General features: G+C 39.4%; 1 protein-coding gene across 3 annotated transcripts in view; it reads right to left on the reverse strand.

Annotated features, from left to right (window-relative positions):
* Positions 1 to 4,789: 4,789 nt before the first annotated feature.
* LOC128693460 (sodium/hydrogen exchanger 9B2-like) overlaps positions 4,790 to 12,980 on the reverse strand; it is a 107,096-nt gene continuing 98,905 nt past the window's right edge. For 2 of the 3 annotated variants that reach the window (XM_070100811.1, XM_070100810.1), the window contains exons 9-10: positions 8,135 to 8,218; positions 4,790 to 5,326 (exon numbers count right to left, since the gene is read on the reverse strand). In XM_070100811.1, coding sequence (XP_069956912.1) covers positions 5,054 to 5,326; positions 8,135 to 8,218 — 357 coding nt within the window. In that variant the 3' untranslated portion in view covers positions 4,790 to 5,053. The remainder of the gene's footprint in view (positions 5,327 to 8,134; positions 8,219 to 12,980) is intronic. The other variant, XM_070100809.1, reaches the window with a different exon arrangement.

The following is a 12,980-nucleotide window of genomic DNA, read 5'->3' on the forward strand; positions in this document are numbered from 1 at the left end:
AAGGTAGCTTATGAGAGGTTTTTACAAAGCAGAAGTGTTATAAGAAGAGCAGAGTATATGGAGAGTAAAAGAAAAATGAAGAGAGTGGTGAGAGAGTGCAAAAGGAGAGCAGATGATAGAGTGGGAGAGGCACTGTCAAGAAATTTTAATGAAAATAAGAAAAAATTTTGGAGTTAAACAAGTTAAGAAAGCCTAGGGAAAGTATGGATTTGTCAGTTAAAAACAGAGTAGGGGAGTTAGTAGATGGGGAGAGGGAGGTATTAGGTAGATGGCAAGAATATTTTGAGGAACTTTTAAATGTTGAGGAAGAAAGGGAGGCGGTAATTTCATGCACTGGCCAGGGAGGTATACCATCTTTTAGGAGTGAAGAAGAGCAGAATGTAAGTGTGGTGGAGGTACGTGAGGCATTACATAGAATGAAAGGGGGTAAAGCAGCTGGAACTGATGGGATCATGACAGAAATGTTAAAAGCAGGGGGGGGGGATATAGTGTTGGAGTGGTTGGTACTTTTGTTTAATAAATGTATGAAAGAGGGGAAGGTACCTAGGGATTGGCGGAGAGCATGTATAGTCCCTTTATATAAAGGGAAAGGGGACAAAAGAGATTGTAAAAATTATAGAGGAATAAGTTTACTGAGTATACCAGGAAAAGCAAACGGTAGGGTTATAACTGAAAGTATTAGAGGTAAGACAGAATGTAGGACTGCGGATGAGCAGGGAGGCTTCAGAGTGGGTAGGGGATGTGTAGATCAAGTGTTTACATTGAAGCATATATGTGAACAGTATTTAGATAAAGGTAGGGAAGTTTTTATTGCATTTATGGATTTAGAAAAGGCATATGATAGAGTGGATAGAGGAGCATGTGGCAGATGTTGCAAGTATATGGAATAGGTGGTAAGTTACTAAATGCTGTAAAGAGTTTTTATGAGGATAGTGAAGCTCAGGTTAGGGTGTGTAGAAGAGAGGGAGAATACTTTCCAGTAAAAGTAGGTCTTAGACAAGGATGTGTAATGTCACCAAGGTTGTTTAATATATTTATAGATGGGGTTGTAAAAGAAGTAAATGCTAGGGTGTTCAGGAGAGGGGTGGGATTAAATTATGGGGAATCAAATTCAAAATGGGAATTGACACAGTTACTTTTTGCTGATGATACTGTGCTTATGGGAGATTCTAAAGAAAAATTGCAAAAGTTAGTGGATGAGTTTGGGAATGTGTGTAAAGGTAAAAAGTTGAAAGTGAACATAGAAAAGAGTAAGGTGATGAGGGTATCAAATGATTTAGATAAAGAAAAATTGGATATCAAATTGGGGAGGAGTAGTATGGAAGAAGTGAATGTTTTCAGATACTTGGGAGTTGACGTGTCGGCGGATGGATTTATGAAGGATGAGGTTAATCATAGAATTGACGAGGGAAAAAAGGTGAGTGGTGCGTTGAGGTATATGTGGAGTCAAAAAACGATATCTATGGAGGCAAAGAAGGGAATGTATGAAAGTATTGTAGTACCAACACTCTTATATGGATGTGAAGCTTGGGTGGTAAATGCAGCAGCGAGGAGACAGTTGGAGGCAGTGGAGATGTCCTGTCTAAGGGCAATGTGTGGTGTAAATATTATGCAGAAAATTTGGAGTGTGGAAATTAGGAAAAGGTGTGGAGTTAATAAAAGCATTAGTCAGAGGGCAGAAGAGGGGTTCTTGAGGTGGTTTGGTCATTTAGAGAGAATGGATCAAAGCAGAATGACATGGAAAGCATATAAATCTATAGGGGAAGGAAGGAGGGGTAGGGGTCGTCCTCGAAAGGGTTGGAGAGAGGGGGTAAAGGAGGTTTTGTGGGCGAGGGGCTTGGACTTCCAGCAAGCGTGCGTGAGCGTGTTAGATAGGAGTGAATGGAGATGAATGGTACTTGGGACCTGACGATCTGTTGGAGTGTGAGCAGGGTAATATTTAGTGAAGGGATTCAGGGAAACCAGTTATTTTCATATAGTCGGACTTGAGTCCTGGAAATGGGAAGTACAATGCCTGCACTTTAAAGGAGGGGTTTGGGATATTGGCAGTTTGGAGGGATATGTTGTGTATCTTTATACGTATATGCTTCTAAACTGTTGTATTCTGAGCACCTCTGCAAAAACAGTGATAATGTGTGAGTGTGTTGAATGATGATGAAAGTATTTTCTTTTTGGGGATTTTCCTTCTTTTTTTGGGTCACCCTGCCTCAGTGGGAGATGGCCAACTTGTTGAAAAAAAAAAAATTAAAGACTATAGCATTTGTTGTGTGTATGTAAAACTGCAATTAATCTCTATAAAATGTATGTTTTTTTGTGAATATTTTTGGGTTTCTGGAACGGATTAATTGTATTTCCATTATTTCTTATGGGAAATACTGCTTCGAATTTCGGACTTTTCGAATTTAGAACTAGCTCCTGGAATGGATTAAGTTCGAAATTTGAGGTTCCACTGTATTAACTAGCATCATGTTTGCATAGTACTAATTGGTGGTTACCTGTTTTCTGTTTGAGTATCAAATTATAGCATTATTATGCATTATTGCAGGTTTTAGTGTTTGTATACTATATTATAATGAGTTAAATTTAGTTAATTAACACTAACTAACCTAACCCAAGGAGAGAATGTAGAGAAATTTGAGCAAGTATATGAAGGGGAAAAAACAATGTTAGCGTTAAAATTAGAAGCTGGTTTAGAATTAACCTGATAGCATTATTGTGGATGGGACTCAGGATATATACTCTGAGAGGTGAATATATGCAGAGTTTGCTTTAATCTTTAAATAGGGATTAAAATATTTTTGTTTGGTGATAAAAAGAGTTACAATGTAGCCTTAATGATCCTAATGTCATTGATAGGCTTTGAACTCTCTTAACTAACCAACCTGTGCCTCTACAGGATAGATACTGTGAGAGGTGTATTTAGTGTTTTTATGCTGAGCATTTACTAGGGTTTGTAACCGGAGGCATTCATACCTCTTGGGTGTATGAGAACCAATTAATGGGGTATAGTTCTCAATCTCTGAAAAATGCCATTTTTCTATAAATATAAATCCTAATGATTTTCTTTCAGCTGTCCTATTATTTGCTATCCATATGTCGAGCAAAACCAAGCAACTGACATCTTTTGAAGTCATACTGGAACCTAATAGGACGGGTGATGATGATCATCGTAATAGTCTGGCGAAGGGAATAAGGGGACATAATGGGCAACACATCTGGGGTCTGTAATTGTAAAAAGATTAAGAACCCTTGGATTGAAGTATTCTTGTCTGGTGGTGAAAAGAGTACTTGCAGTTTTAATAACCATAGTGTAGTCAACAACCTTTAAACCCAGTAAAGTAACCATCCAGCTAGCCTGCGCATACCATGCCCATCCTGCGGCTAATGGCAAGCCCTTCACTGTTGTCACCTGAGTAATTATGTAGAACTCTTGTACTGGTTATTTGTGTATCATTCCAGTCACGGTATTGTGCCTTTTTTTGTTATTTTTGTACTGTTTATCTTTTCTGTGAGTTTTTCGTAACTCATAGGCACAACTAAATTTCTGGAAGGATTCAACAACTGCCACCTCAAGGATCCAAGAGCTCCCACAGGGTAAACAACTGCCATCTCAAGGATCCAAGAGCTCCCACACACAGGGCAAACAACTGCCACTTCAAGGATCCAAGAGCTCCACTGGGTAAACAACTTCCACCTCAAGGATCCAAAAGCTCCCACACACAGGGTAAACAACTACCACTTCAATGATCCAAGAGCTCCCACTCACAGGGTAAACAACTGCCACTTCAATGATCCAAGAGCTCCCACTCACAGGGTAAACAACTGCCACCTCAAGGATCCAAGAGCTCCACTGGGTAAACAACTGCCACCTCAAGGATCCAAAAGCTCCCACACAGGGCAAACAAATGCCACATCAAGGATCCAAGAGCTCCACAGGGTAAACAACTGCCACTTCAAGGATCCAAAAGCTCCACTGGATAAACAACTACCATCTCAAGGATCCAAGAGCTCCCACAGGGTAAACATATAACATAAACCATGTACCATAATGAATTTTGAAATAAAACATTTTGTATTTTTCTCTGATCTGAAATAAAATTTACCGAATATTACAAGTAATTCTTAATGATCTATACAGGTTTAGCATATTCTTATGAATACAGAGAACGAAAATGATATGATAATATAAATAATATATTATTATCATTGTTATTTTTTAAACCAAAAAATTTTAATAAGATGAAAAAATCAGTGTAGTGTCACACTGTCACTAGTAATATTTCTACCAATGTTGTATAGTATTTAAGGTTCTGTTTTCTCATTTTTTAACATCTTAGAACTTTTAGATTAAACATTGCTAACTTGCCACAGCGTTATCTTTGGCCCAAACTCTACGTACATTACTCGACTCACAAAATCGTAATGACACGATTGCAAACAAACCATACCACGGGTGGGGTTTGATCCCGTGGTCAGAGAGTCTCAGAACTCCAGACCGTCGCGTTAGCCACTGGACCAACTAGCCACAATAAGATTCGTCCAACCTTCATCTAACCCTCCTATGGTGTAGAAATATACCTAGTTGGACGAATCTTATTGTGGCTAGCTGGTCCAGTGGCTAAAGCAACGGTCTGGAGTTTTGAGACTCTCTGACCGCGGGATCAAACCTCACCTGTGGTATGGTTTGTTTGCAATCGTGTCATTACGATTTCGTGAGTCATGTTAACGGCTTTGAGGGGACTTGAGCTAGAGTTCGTCATGGCCACGCTAGCTGGAGATTCATCTGTAAAAACTTGCATTTGTTGTCACAGTGGTGCCTATGCTAACCTTCCTATGGTGTAGAAATATACCTAGTTGGACGAATCCTATTGTGGCTAGCTGGTCCAGGGGCTAACGCGATGGTCTGGTTTTTTGAGACTCTCTGACTGCGAGATCAAACCCCACCCGTGTTATGTTTTTTTTCTACGTACATTTATAAGACAATGCGTGTCATGGCATTAAAATGCCATAACATGCATTTAAATTGATAGTACATGTATCACCCAGCTCCTATCTAAGGAATGCTAACATGCAGCCTCCAACCACAACCGTCAGCTAACACCCAGTTTTGAACAGGACACTGCCCCTTACACAATCCATTAATATTAATCAATATTCCTACCTGAACAGTAGCCTTAGGAAACCATGCAATGGCAATGAACAAACGCTCCCATATGGTAAAGGAAGCGCCCATCACCACAATGAACGAAGTAGCTATTCTGAAGGAGATGCCAATTAACAAGGCTAACAGCCCCCAGCCAATAGTGACAGGATCTGTCGCTCCAATCTGTGGGAAAGTTTTTTCTAGTAAATTTCAAATAATCATTAATACTTAGGTAAGACACATATGCAACAGTTAGGTATCTTTATTTCGAAACGTTTCGCCTACACAGTAGGCTTCTTCAGTCGAGTACAGAAAAGTTGATAGAAGCAGAAGATACTTGAAGACGATGTAATCAGTCCATCACCCTTAAAGTTTTGAGGTGGTCAGTCCCTCAGTCTGGAGAAGAGCATTGTTCCATGGAATGAAACAATATGGTTTCATTCCATGGAACAATGCTCTTCTCCAGACTGAGGGACTGACCACCTCAAAACTTTAAGGGTGATGGACTGATTACATCGTCTTCAAGTATCTTCTGCTTCTATCAACTTTTCTGTACTCGACTGAAGAAGCCTACTGTGTAGGCGAAACGTTTCGAAATAAAGATACCTAATTGTTGCATATGTGTCTTACCTAACAACCTGTCGGTATTTTATACCATTTTAATGTTCAATCATTAATACTTAACTAAAATAAATTTATATCAAATACAACTGCAATTATAATATAATGCCTACAGAGTATTCATACCATTATTAACAAAAGGTTTTTTTAATAAGTATCTAAGTTTTTAACTTTGAAAGGCTCCCAAAAATTGCTTAAACAGCAATGCTCTTCATGCCAAATAAGACAAGCAAAAATCTGTGTATGAAATAATTTAGCAGAAATGATTCTGAACCTAACAAAAAATATATATTTCACTGTAAAAGTCACCAGCACGGCTTGCAATAGCTGTGTCAGGGTGATTTTCATCCATAAAGGTTTGCACGTCAACCCACTTTGCACAAATTTCCTTAATCTTTGAAGAAGGCAACTTCTTCAATTTCTCTCTCCCCTCCTCTGAAGCAATTTCCTCAGTTGTGTCCTCTTGCTGTTGCAGATGCTCTTGCAACTCATCAGTGGTTAGTTCTTCATCATCGTCCTCCACCAACTCTTCCACATCTTCCCCACTAACCTCCAACCCCATGGACTTCCCCAATGACACAATAGATTCCACATCTGGCATAGGCTCCTCTAGGTTAGCCCCAAACCCTTCAAAATCCCTCTCTTGTACACATTCTGGCCACAATTTCCTCCAAGCAGAGTTCAAGGTCCTGTTAGTCACTCCTTTCCAAGCCTTACCTATAAGGTTTATGCAAATGAGGATACTAAAGTGATCTTTCCAAAAGTCTCTTAGGGTCAATTGAGTGTCTGAGGTCACTTCAAAGCACTTTTGAAACATTGCTTTGGTGTACAGTTTTTTGAAATTTGAAATGACCTGCTGGTCCATGGGCTGGAGGAGAGGAGTGGTATTAGGAGGCAAAAACTTCACTTTTGTTAAACTCAACTCCCCCGAAATTCGTTCTGGCAAGTCTGAAGGATGAGCACGAGCACTGTCTAATACCAAGAGGCACTTCAGGTCCAATTCATTTTCCAGGAGGTAATTTTTCACAGTGGGGCCTAACACATGACAAAACCAGTCATAGAAATTGTCCCTAGTGACCCATGCCTTACTGTCTGCCCTACACATCACACACAAATTAGCCTTGATGACATTTTTTTTCTTGAACACTCTGGGAGTTTCAGCATGATACACAAGTAGAGGCTTCACTTTGCAATCCCCACTAGCATTACTACACAACATTAAAGTAACCTTGTCCTTCATAAGCTTGTGTCCAGGGAGTGCTTTTTCCTCCTGTGTAATGTAGGGCCTGTTTGGCATTTTCTTCCACAGCAGGCCTGTGCCGTCACAATTAAACACTTGTTGGGGTTTTAATCCTTCAGCCTCTATGTACTCCATGAATTCCTGCACATATTCTTCAGCCACTTTTTGGTCTGAACTGGCAGCCTCACCATGCCTTACCACACTATGTATGCCACTACAATTCTTAAATCTCTCAAACCAACCTTTGCTGGCCTTAAATTTCCTCACATCACAATAGTTGCAGGCCTTTTTTTAATTAAATCGTCATGCAACTGCCTTGCCTTTTCACATATGATTGAGAGATGCTATCTCCTGATATCTGTTTTTCATTTATCCACACCAATAACAGTCTCTCAACATCTTCGAGTACTTGCAATCTGTGTTTTGAAAACATACTTGCACCTTTCACAACAACAGCTTCCTTGATTGCCTTTCTGTTGGCCAAGATAGTAGCGATGGTTGACTGGGGTTTGTTATACAACCTGGCCAGCTCGGAGACACACACTCCAGTTTCATACTTTGTGATTATCTCCTTCTTCATTTCAATTGTAATTCTCACCCTTTTTACCACAGGGTTGGCACTATAAGCTTTCTTTGGGTCCATGGTGGCTTATTTAGCAGTTACAAACACTAAAAACACTGGAATAATACAAAATATACTGAATGTATGAGTGGAAGCGACCACACTGGCTTGTAAACATTGGCACACTAACTGAAGGCAGGGCAGCTAAGGCACGCTCAGGCCACAAGGCTGCGTGGACGCGTTCGGGACGAATGATGTTAGTCGAGTTTTTCATCGTTGGTCGGGCCAAAATTTTTACGCTAAAATGCTTCGTTAGTCGATTTTATCGTTAGATGCCTTCATTGGTCGGGGGTCCACTGTATATATAAACAGTATCTCTGGGTCCACCAGTCCACAGCAGGATTCGAACCTGCACACACTACATCAAAATATGCAGCACTTAAGCCACTTAGACAGATGCCATATAAATATGGGCGCCTAGCCGAAGTTAGACATCTAGCTTCAAATAGGGTCATGGTGTTTCATGGCAAATTTACTAACAAAAATAAAACACGAGCAATTATCTTACATCAATTTCGGCTCCAATTGAAGCGAAGAGCATTGGCTGGAAGATCTCCCACATAAACCGGTAACTAGCAGAAACGTCAGGATCCTGCAGTGGGAAAAATCCATGAAAATAATTTCATAATTAGGCATCCCAGAAGAGGGATCATTAACTGCCAGAATGTTTTCTTTTTACTTCCTCCACCAACTTTCATTTTTATTTCACTCAAAACACTTAAAGGTCTCATCTTATGTATGGTAACTATGCCCAAATTTTAAGAACAATTAACAAGCGTAGATTCTCTATAACCAGAGTTGTAGAACTCCTTCACCCCCGCTTGGAATGGCTCTGATAATTTCCAAAATTCTTAGTTGGGCAGCTTCAACCCTTCATAAAAGGTGACTCTTAATTCAACGAACCCCTACTCACACCAACTGAAACAGCAGACTCAATGTTTTCTTCTCCACCATAGGAAAAAATCTTGCGAACAAAATCCCAAGCTCAAACACCCGTCCATCAAACTACCTCATGGGTACCTACCCAAATACGCTATTCCTAGCTCCAACCAACCCACTAAAAGTCTCGCTCATCATCAACACCCTTAAAAACAAGGGCAGAGAGTGCAATAGGAGAACATCTGTAAATTTTTTGTGCAAAAATCCATTATTAATTCTAGTACTGCAATATTCCAGTACTAGAATATTGCAATATTCCAATAATGCAACACTGATTTCCGTAAAATCCTGTAAATACATTTGACTTGCCTCTTCTGAAAAGATTCAGCATTAATGTTTGATCCATCTTGTGGCCAAGATAATACTCAATAAAGTTAATTTCTGAGCTGGCAAATGTGTCAGTGAAGTCAATGTATATTTTTTATAAATTTGAAATCGTTGGAATCCTGTGATAACTAGAGAATGATTCTCTTGATCAGCTTCAAATTTTCAATCCATATGTTAATGAGCTCCAAACACCTCAGCTTCCCAATATTATTAAATAAATAATTATATTGATTTTCATTCATTAAATAAAGAATGCCTAATGTTATCGAAGTCAAAATATTAACTCTGATGCATTTCATAAGAAGGAAAACAACTGTGTGTTTACACTTTTTGTTCTGATGCAAATTTTAAAATTTAATGAAGCTATTAAAAACTTGGAATTGTCAGATTCAGAGCAATTACTGCTGAATGCCTTTTCTGATAAGCTTCAAACTTTGTGTTGATGGGTTTTATTACAAGAAAATTTACCGTCCACTTTCAGCTATGTAAATTTTAAATTGCCAATTTTGCTAAATAATTTTTATGTAATAAGTAGAGGAATGGTTTCTAACCTCTCTTGGGCAGTGCCCCCCCCCCATTGCACTTGGTGCTCATCTCCACCCCCCCCCCCCTTTCTTCATGTAAAATTCTAAATGAAAAATAAAAATAAAAAAAGTCCTCTTTATTTAAATGGGAAAATTAAGAAACTAGTTTTCATTTTTAACTTTATTATTTTTAACTATTGAAAAGTCTCTTTATGGAGCAAATACACAAAATATTGTTCACTGTTACTCTGGGTTTAAGCAGCCTCACTACTGGATATTACACTCTAGGAAAGCCGGCCTCCCCGGCTAAGAACTGCTCAACTAGAGAATGCCTCTTATGGTCGGCTTCACACTAAAACCTTCGTGTATTTTAAAGTATATTTGCAGTGAATCTGGGTTTTGTACGTGTTAATTTGCCACTTTCAGAAGTTTTTGTTAAAGTGAACTATGTTAAAATCCAAATACTAATCATATATTTTTTATTAGAGGATTGCAGAGAATTTTTAATAGAATAAACATGCAAAAAGAAAGTTGAGAAATATTGAAAACTCATGTTATTATAGCATTTTTTAAATTTTACGAGATTAATAAATACTTTAAAATTCTATGCCTTACAGAATTCTCGTCTTCCATTAATTTAATCCAAGATTATTGTTTATGTCCTCAGAATGTCTAATACAATTGCCTTGAAATTTTCAGCTTTGATCAACGATTTATAGAAGAATTGACAAATGCAGGTGCCCTTTCTTCAACTGTATATATACTATACCTGAAGTTTATTTCCATGAGATAACTTCAGAAAGCCTCTTCTGCTTGGTTTAAAAGCCTCAATAGCCGCTTATCCTACTTAGAAGAAAATTAGTATTGTTAATGAAGATTGTAGGTGTCATTTGTCACTTTTAATCTGAAAATGGTATAGTAATGTTTTGCATTAAATACCTGGATTATACCAGCACCTAGACACCCATGAAGGGTGCTGGTGAGGGGCTCTTCATCCATGGAAGTGGACTTATTCTTCCCGTGTTTGGATCTAATCTGAATGCCCCCTTTCCACAACTGCAATGTGATTGCTATGGTTTAGTGCTTTTCCATGATTACAGTAAAACAATAGCAAACGGCATCAATCTTTAATGGATGAAGCATCATATGAAAATAATGAAATACAGTGGACCCCCGGTTATCAGCCGTAATCCGTTCCTGAAGGTCAGCCGATAACTGAATTAATATTTCCCTAAGAATTAATGGAAATAAAATTAATTCGTTCCAAACAAAAATATTCACAAAAAAAATAATTTTTTTTACAATTATGTAAGTATTACATACCTGTATTGAAGGCTAATGCTGGCTTCTGGAAGATAGGGAGGAGGAAAGAGGGAGGAGTTAATGTTTGGAAGGGGAATCCCCCTCCATGAAGACTTTAGGTAGTAATGCCTTCTCTGGGGTTACTTCCCTTCTCTGTCTTTTAATGCCACCACAACCAGCTTGAGAGTCACTAGACCCCTGTCTCACAAAATAACTGTCCAGAGTGCTCTGTTTCTGGCATCTCTCTAAGATTTCCCTGAAGTGGGACAGGGTTTTGTCACTAAACATGTTGCAGATATGGCTTGTTTCAGCTATGTCAGGGTGGTGTTTCTCTACAAAAGCTTGCACCCTGGTCCACATTGCACACACCTCTTTAATCTCTGAAGAAGGCACCTCCTTCACTCCCTCTTCCTCCTCCTCTGAAGCAAGTTCCTCAGCTACAGTCTGTTGCTGCTCAAGTTGAAGCTCTTGCAGCTCTTCAATGGTAAGCTCTTCCCTGGGGTCCTCCACCAACTCTTTCACATCCTCACCACTCACCTCCAACCCCAGGTACTTCCCCAAAGACACAATAGAGTTCACAGGGTCGGCAGGGTCAGGGTCATGGTGAGTCTCAAACCCTTCAAAATCCCTCTCTTGGATACAATCCGGCCACAGTTTTCTCCAAGCAGAGTTCAAAGTCCTGGAAGTCACTCCCTCCCAAGCCTTACCTATAAGGATGGAGGATAGTGAAGTGATTCCTCCAGAACTCTCTTAGGGTCAACTGAGCGTCTGAGGTCACTTCAAAGCACTTTTGAAACACTGCTTTTGTGTAGAGTTTTTTGAAGTCAGAAATGACCTGCTGGTCCATGGGCTGGAGGAGAGGAGTGGTGTTAGGAGGCAAGAACTTCTCTTTTATAAAACTGAAGTCCCTAAACACTTGGTCTTCTAAGTCTGGAAGATGTGCAGGAGCATTGTCCAGTAACAGAAGGCACTTGAGTGGCAATTTCTTTTCCAGGAGGTATTTTTTCACACTCAGGCAAAACACATTACATGTATTAACCCACTCTTTGAAAATCTGCCTTGAGACCCATGCCTTATGATCAGCTTTCCACATCACACACAATCTGCTCTTCATGACATTGTTTTTCTTAAACACTCTGGGATTTTCTGAGTGATACACAAGTAAAGGCTTCACTTTGAAATCACCACTAGCATTACCACACAACAAAAGAGTAAGCCTGTCTTCCATAGGCTTGTGTCCTGGCAGTGCCTTTTCCTCCTGGGTAATGTATGTCCTGTTTGGCATTTTCTTCCAAAACAGGCCTGTGTCGTCACAACTGAAAACTTGTTGGGGTTTGAATCCTTCAGCCTTTACATAGTTCTGGAATTCATGAACATACTTTTAGCTGCACATTTGTCAGAACTTGCAGTCTCACCATGCCTTACAACACTGTGTATGCCACTGCGCTTCTTAAATCTACCAAACCATTTTTTGCTGGCCCTAAATTTACAAACTGCAGCACTTGTTCCAGGCATTTTCTTTGCAAGATCCTCATGCAACTGCTTTGCCTTCTCACAAATGATCGATTCCACTACACTGTCTCCCACTAATTTTTTTCCTTAATCCACAATAATAATAACTTTAACATCTCTTCCATTATCGATGTCCTTTGTTTAGTTAGAAAAGCTACTCCTTTTGCAACATTAGCATCTTTGATTTGTTCTTTCTTTGCCAGGATGGATATAATTGTTGATTTATTCTTGTTGTACATCCTGGGAAGTTCCACCACCTTCATACCACTCTCAAATTTTTGTATCACTTCATGCTTAAATTCCATGGTGTTTCTCACTTTCTTTACCACAGGAACTTTACTAGGAACTTTCTTTGGAGCCATGGTTACTTATTTCACAGTTGCACTGCAAGAAAAACCACTAAAAACAATGGTAAACAAGCAAAATATTTGGATGTATGAGCAGAAGCATCCTCAGCCACCAAGAGACAAAGTGCAAGCTGCCCCAGCCAGTGGATGGACGTGTCCAAAACAGCCGATAACTGAGCGCCGAAAACCCCGCCGATAACCGAGTTGGCTAATAACCAAACCGGCCGATAACCAGGGGTCTGATATGTGGAAGATGGCTAATGTAATTCCTATTTTTCAAGCAGGGGACAAGTCGTTACCATCAAATTACCGCCCAATAAGCCTAACCTCAATTGTAGGCAAATTACTAGAGTCAATTATAGCTGATATTATAAAAAGCCATCTTGATAAGCATAGCTTGATT

This window comes from Cherax quadricarinatus, chromosome 74, assembly GCF_038502225.1.
Source record: "Cherax quadricarinatus isolate ZL_2023a chromosome 74, ASM3850222v1, whole genome shotgun sequence".
Lineage (NCBI taxonomy): Eukaryota > Metazoa > Arthropoda > Malacostraca > Decapoda > Parastacidae > Cherax > Cherax quadricarinatus.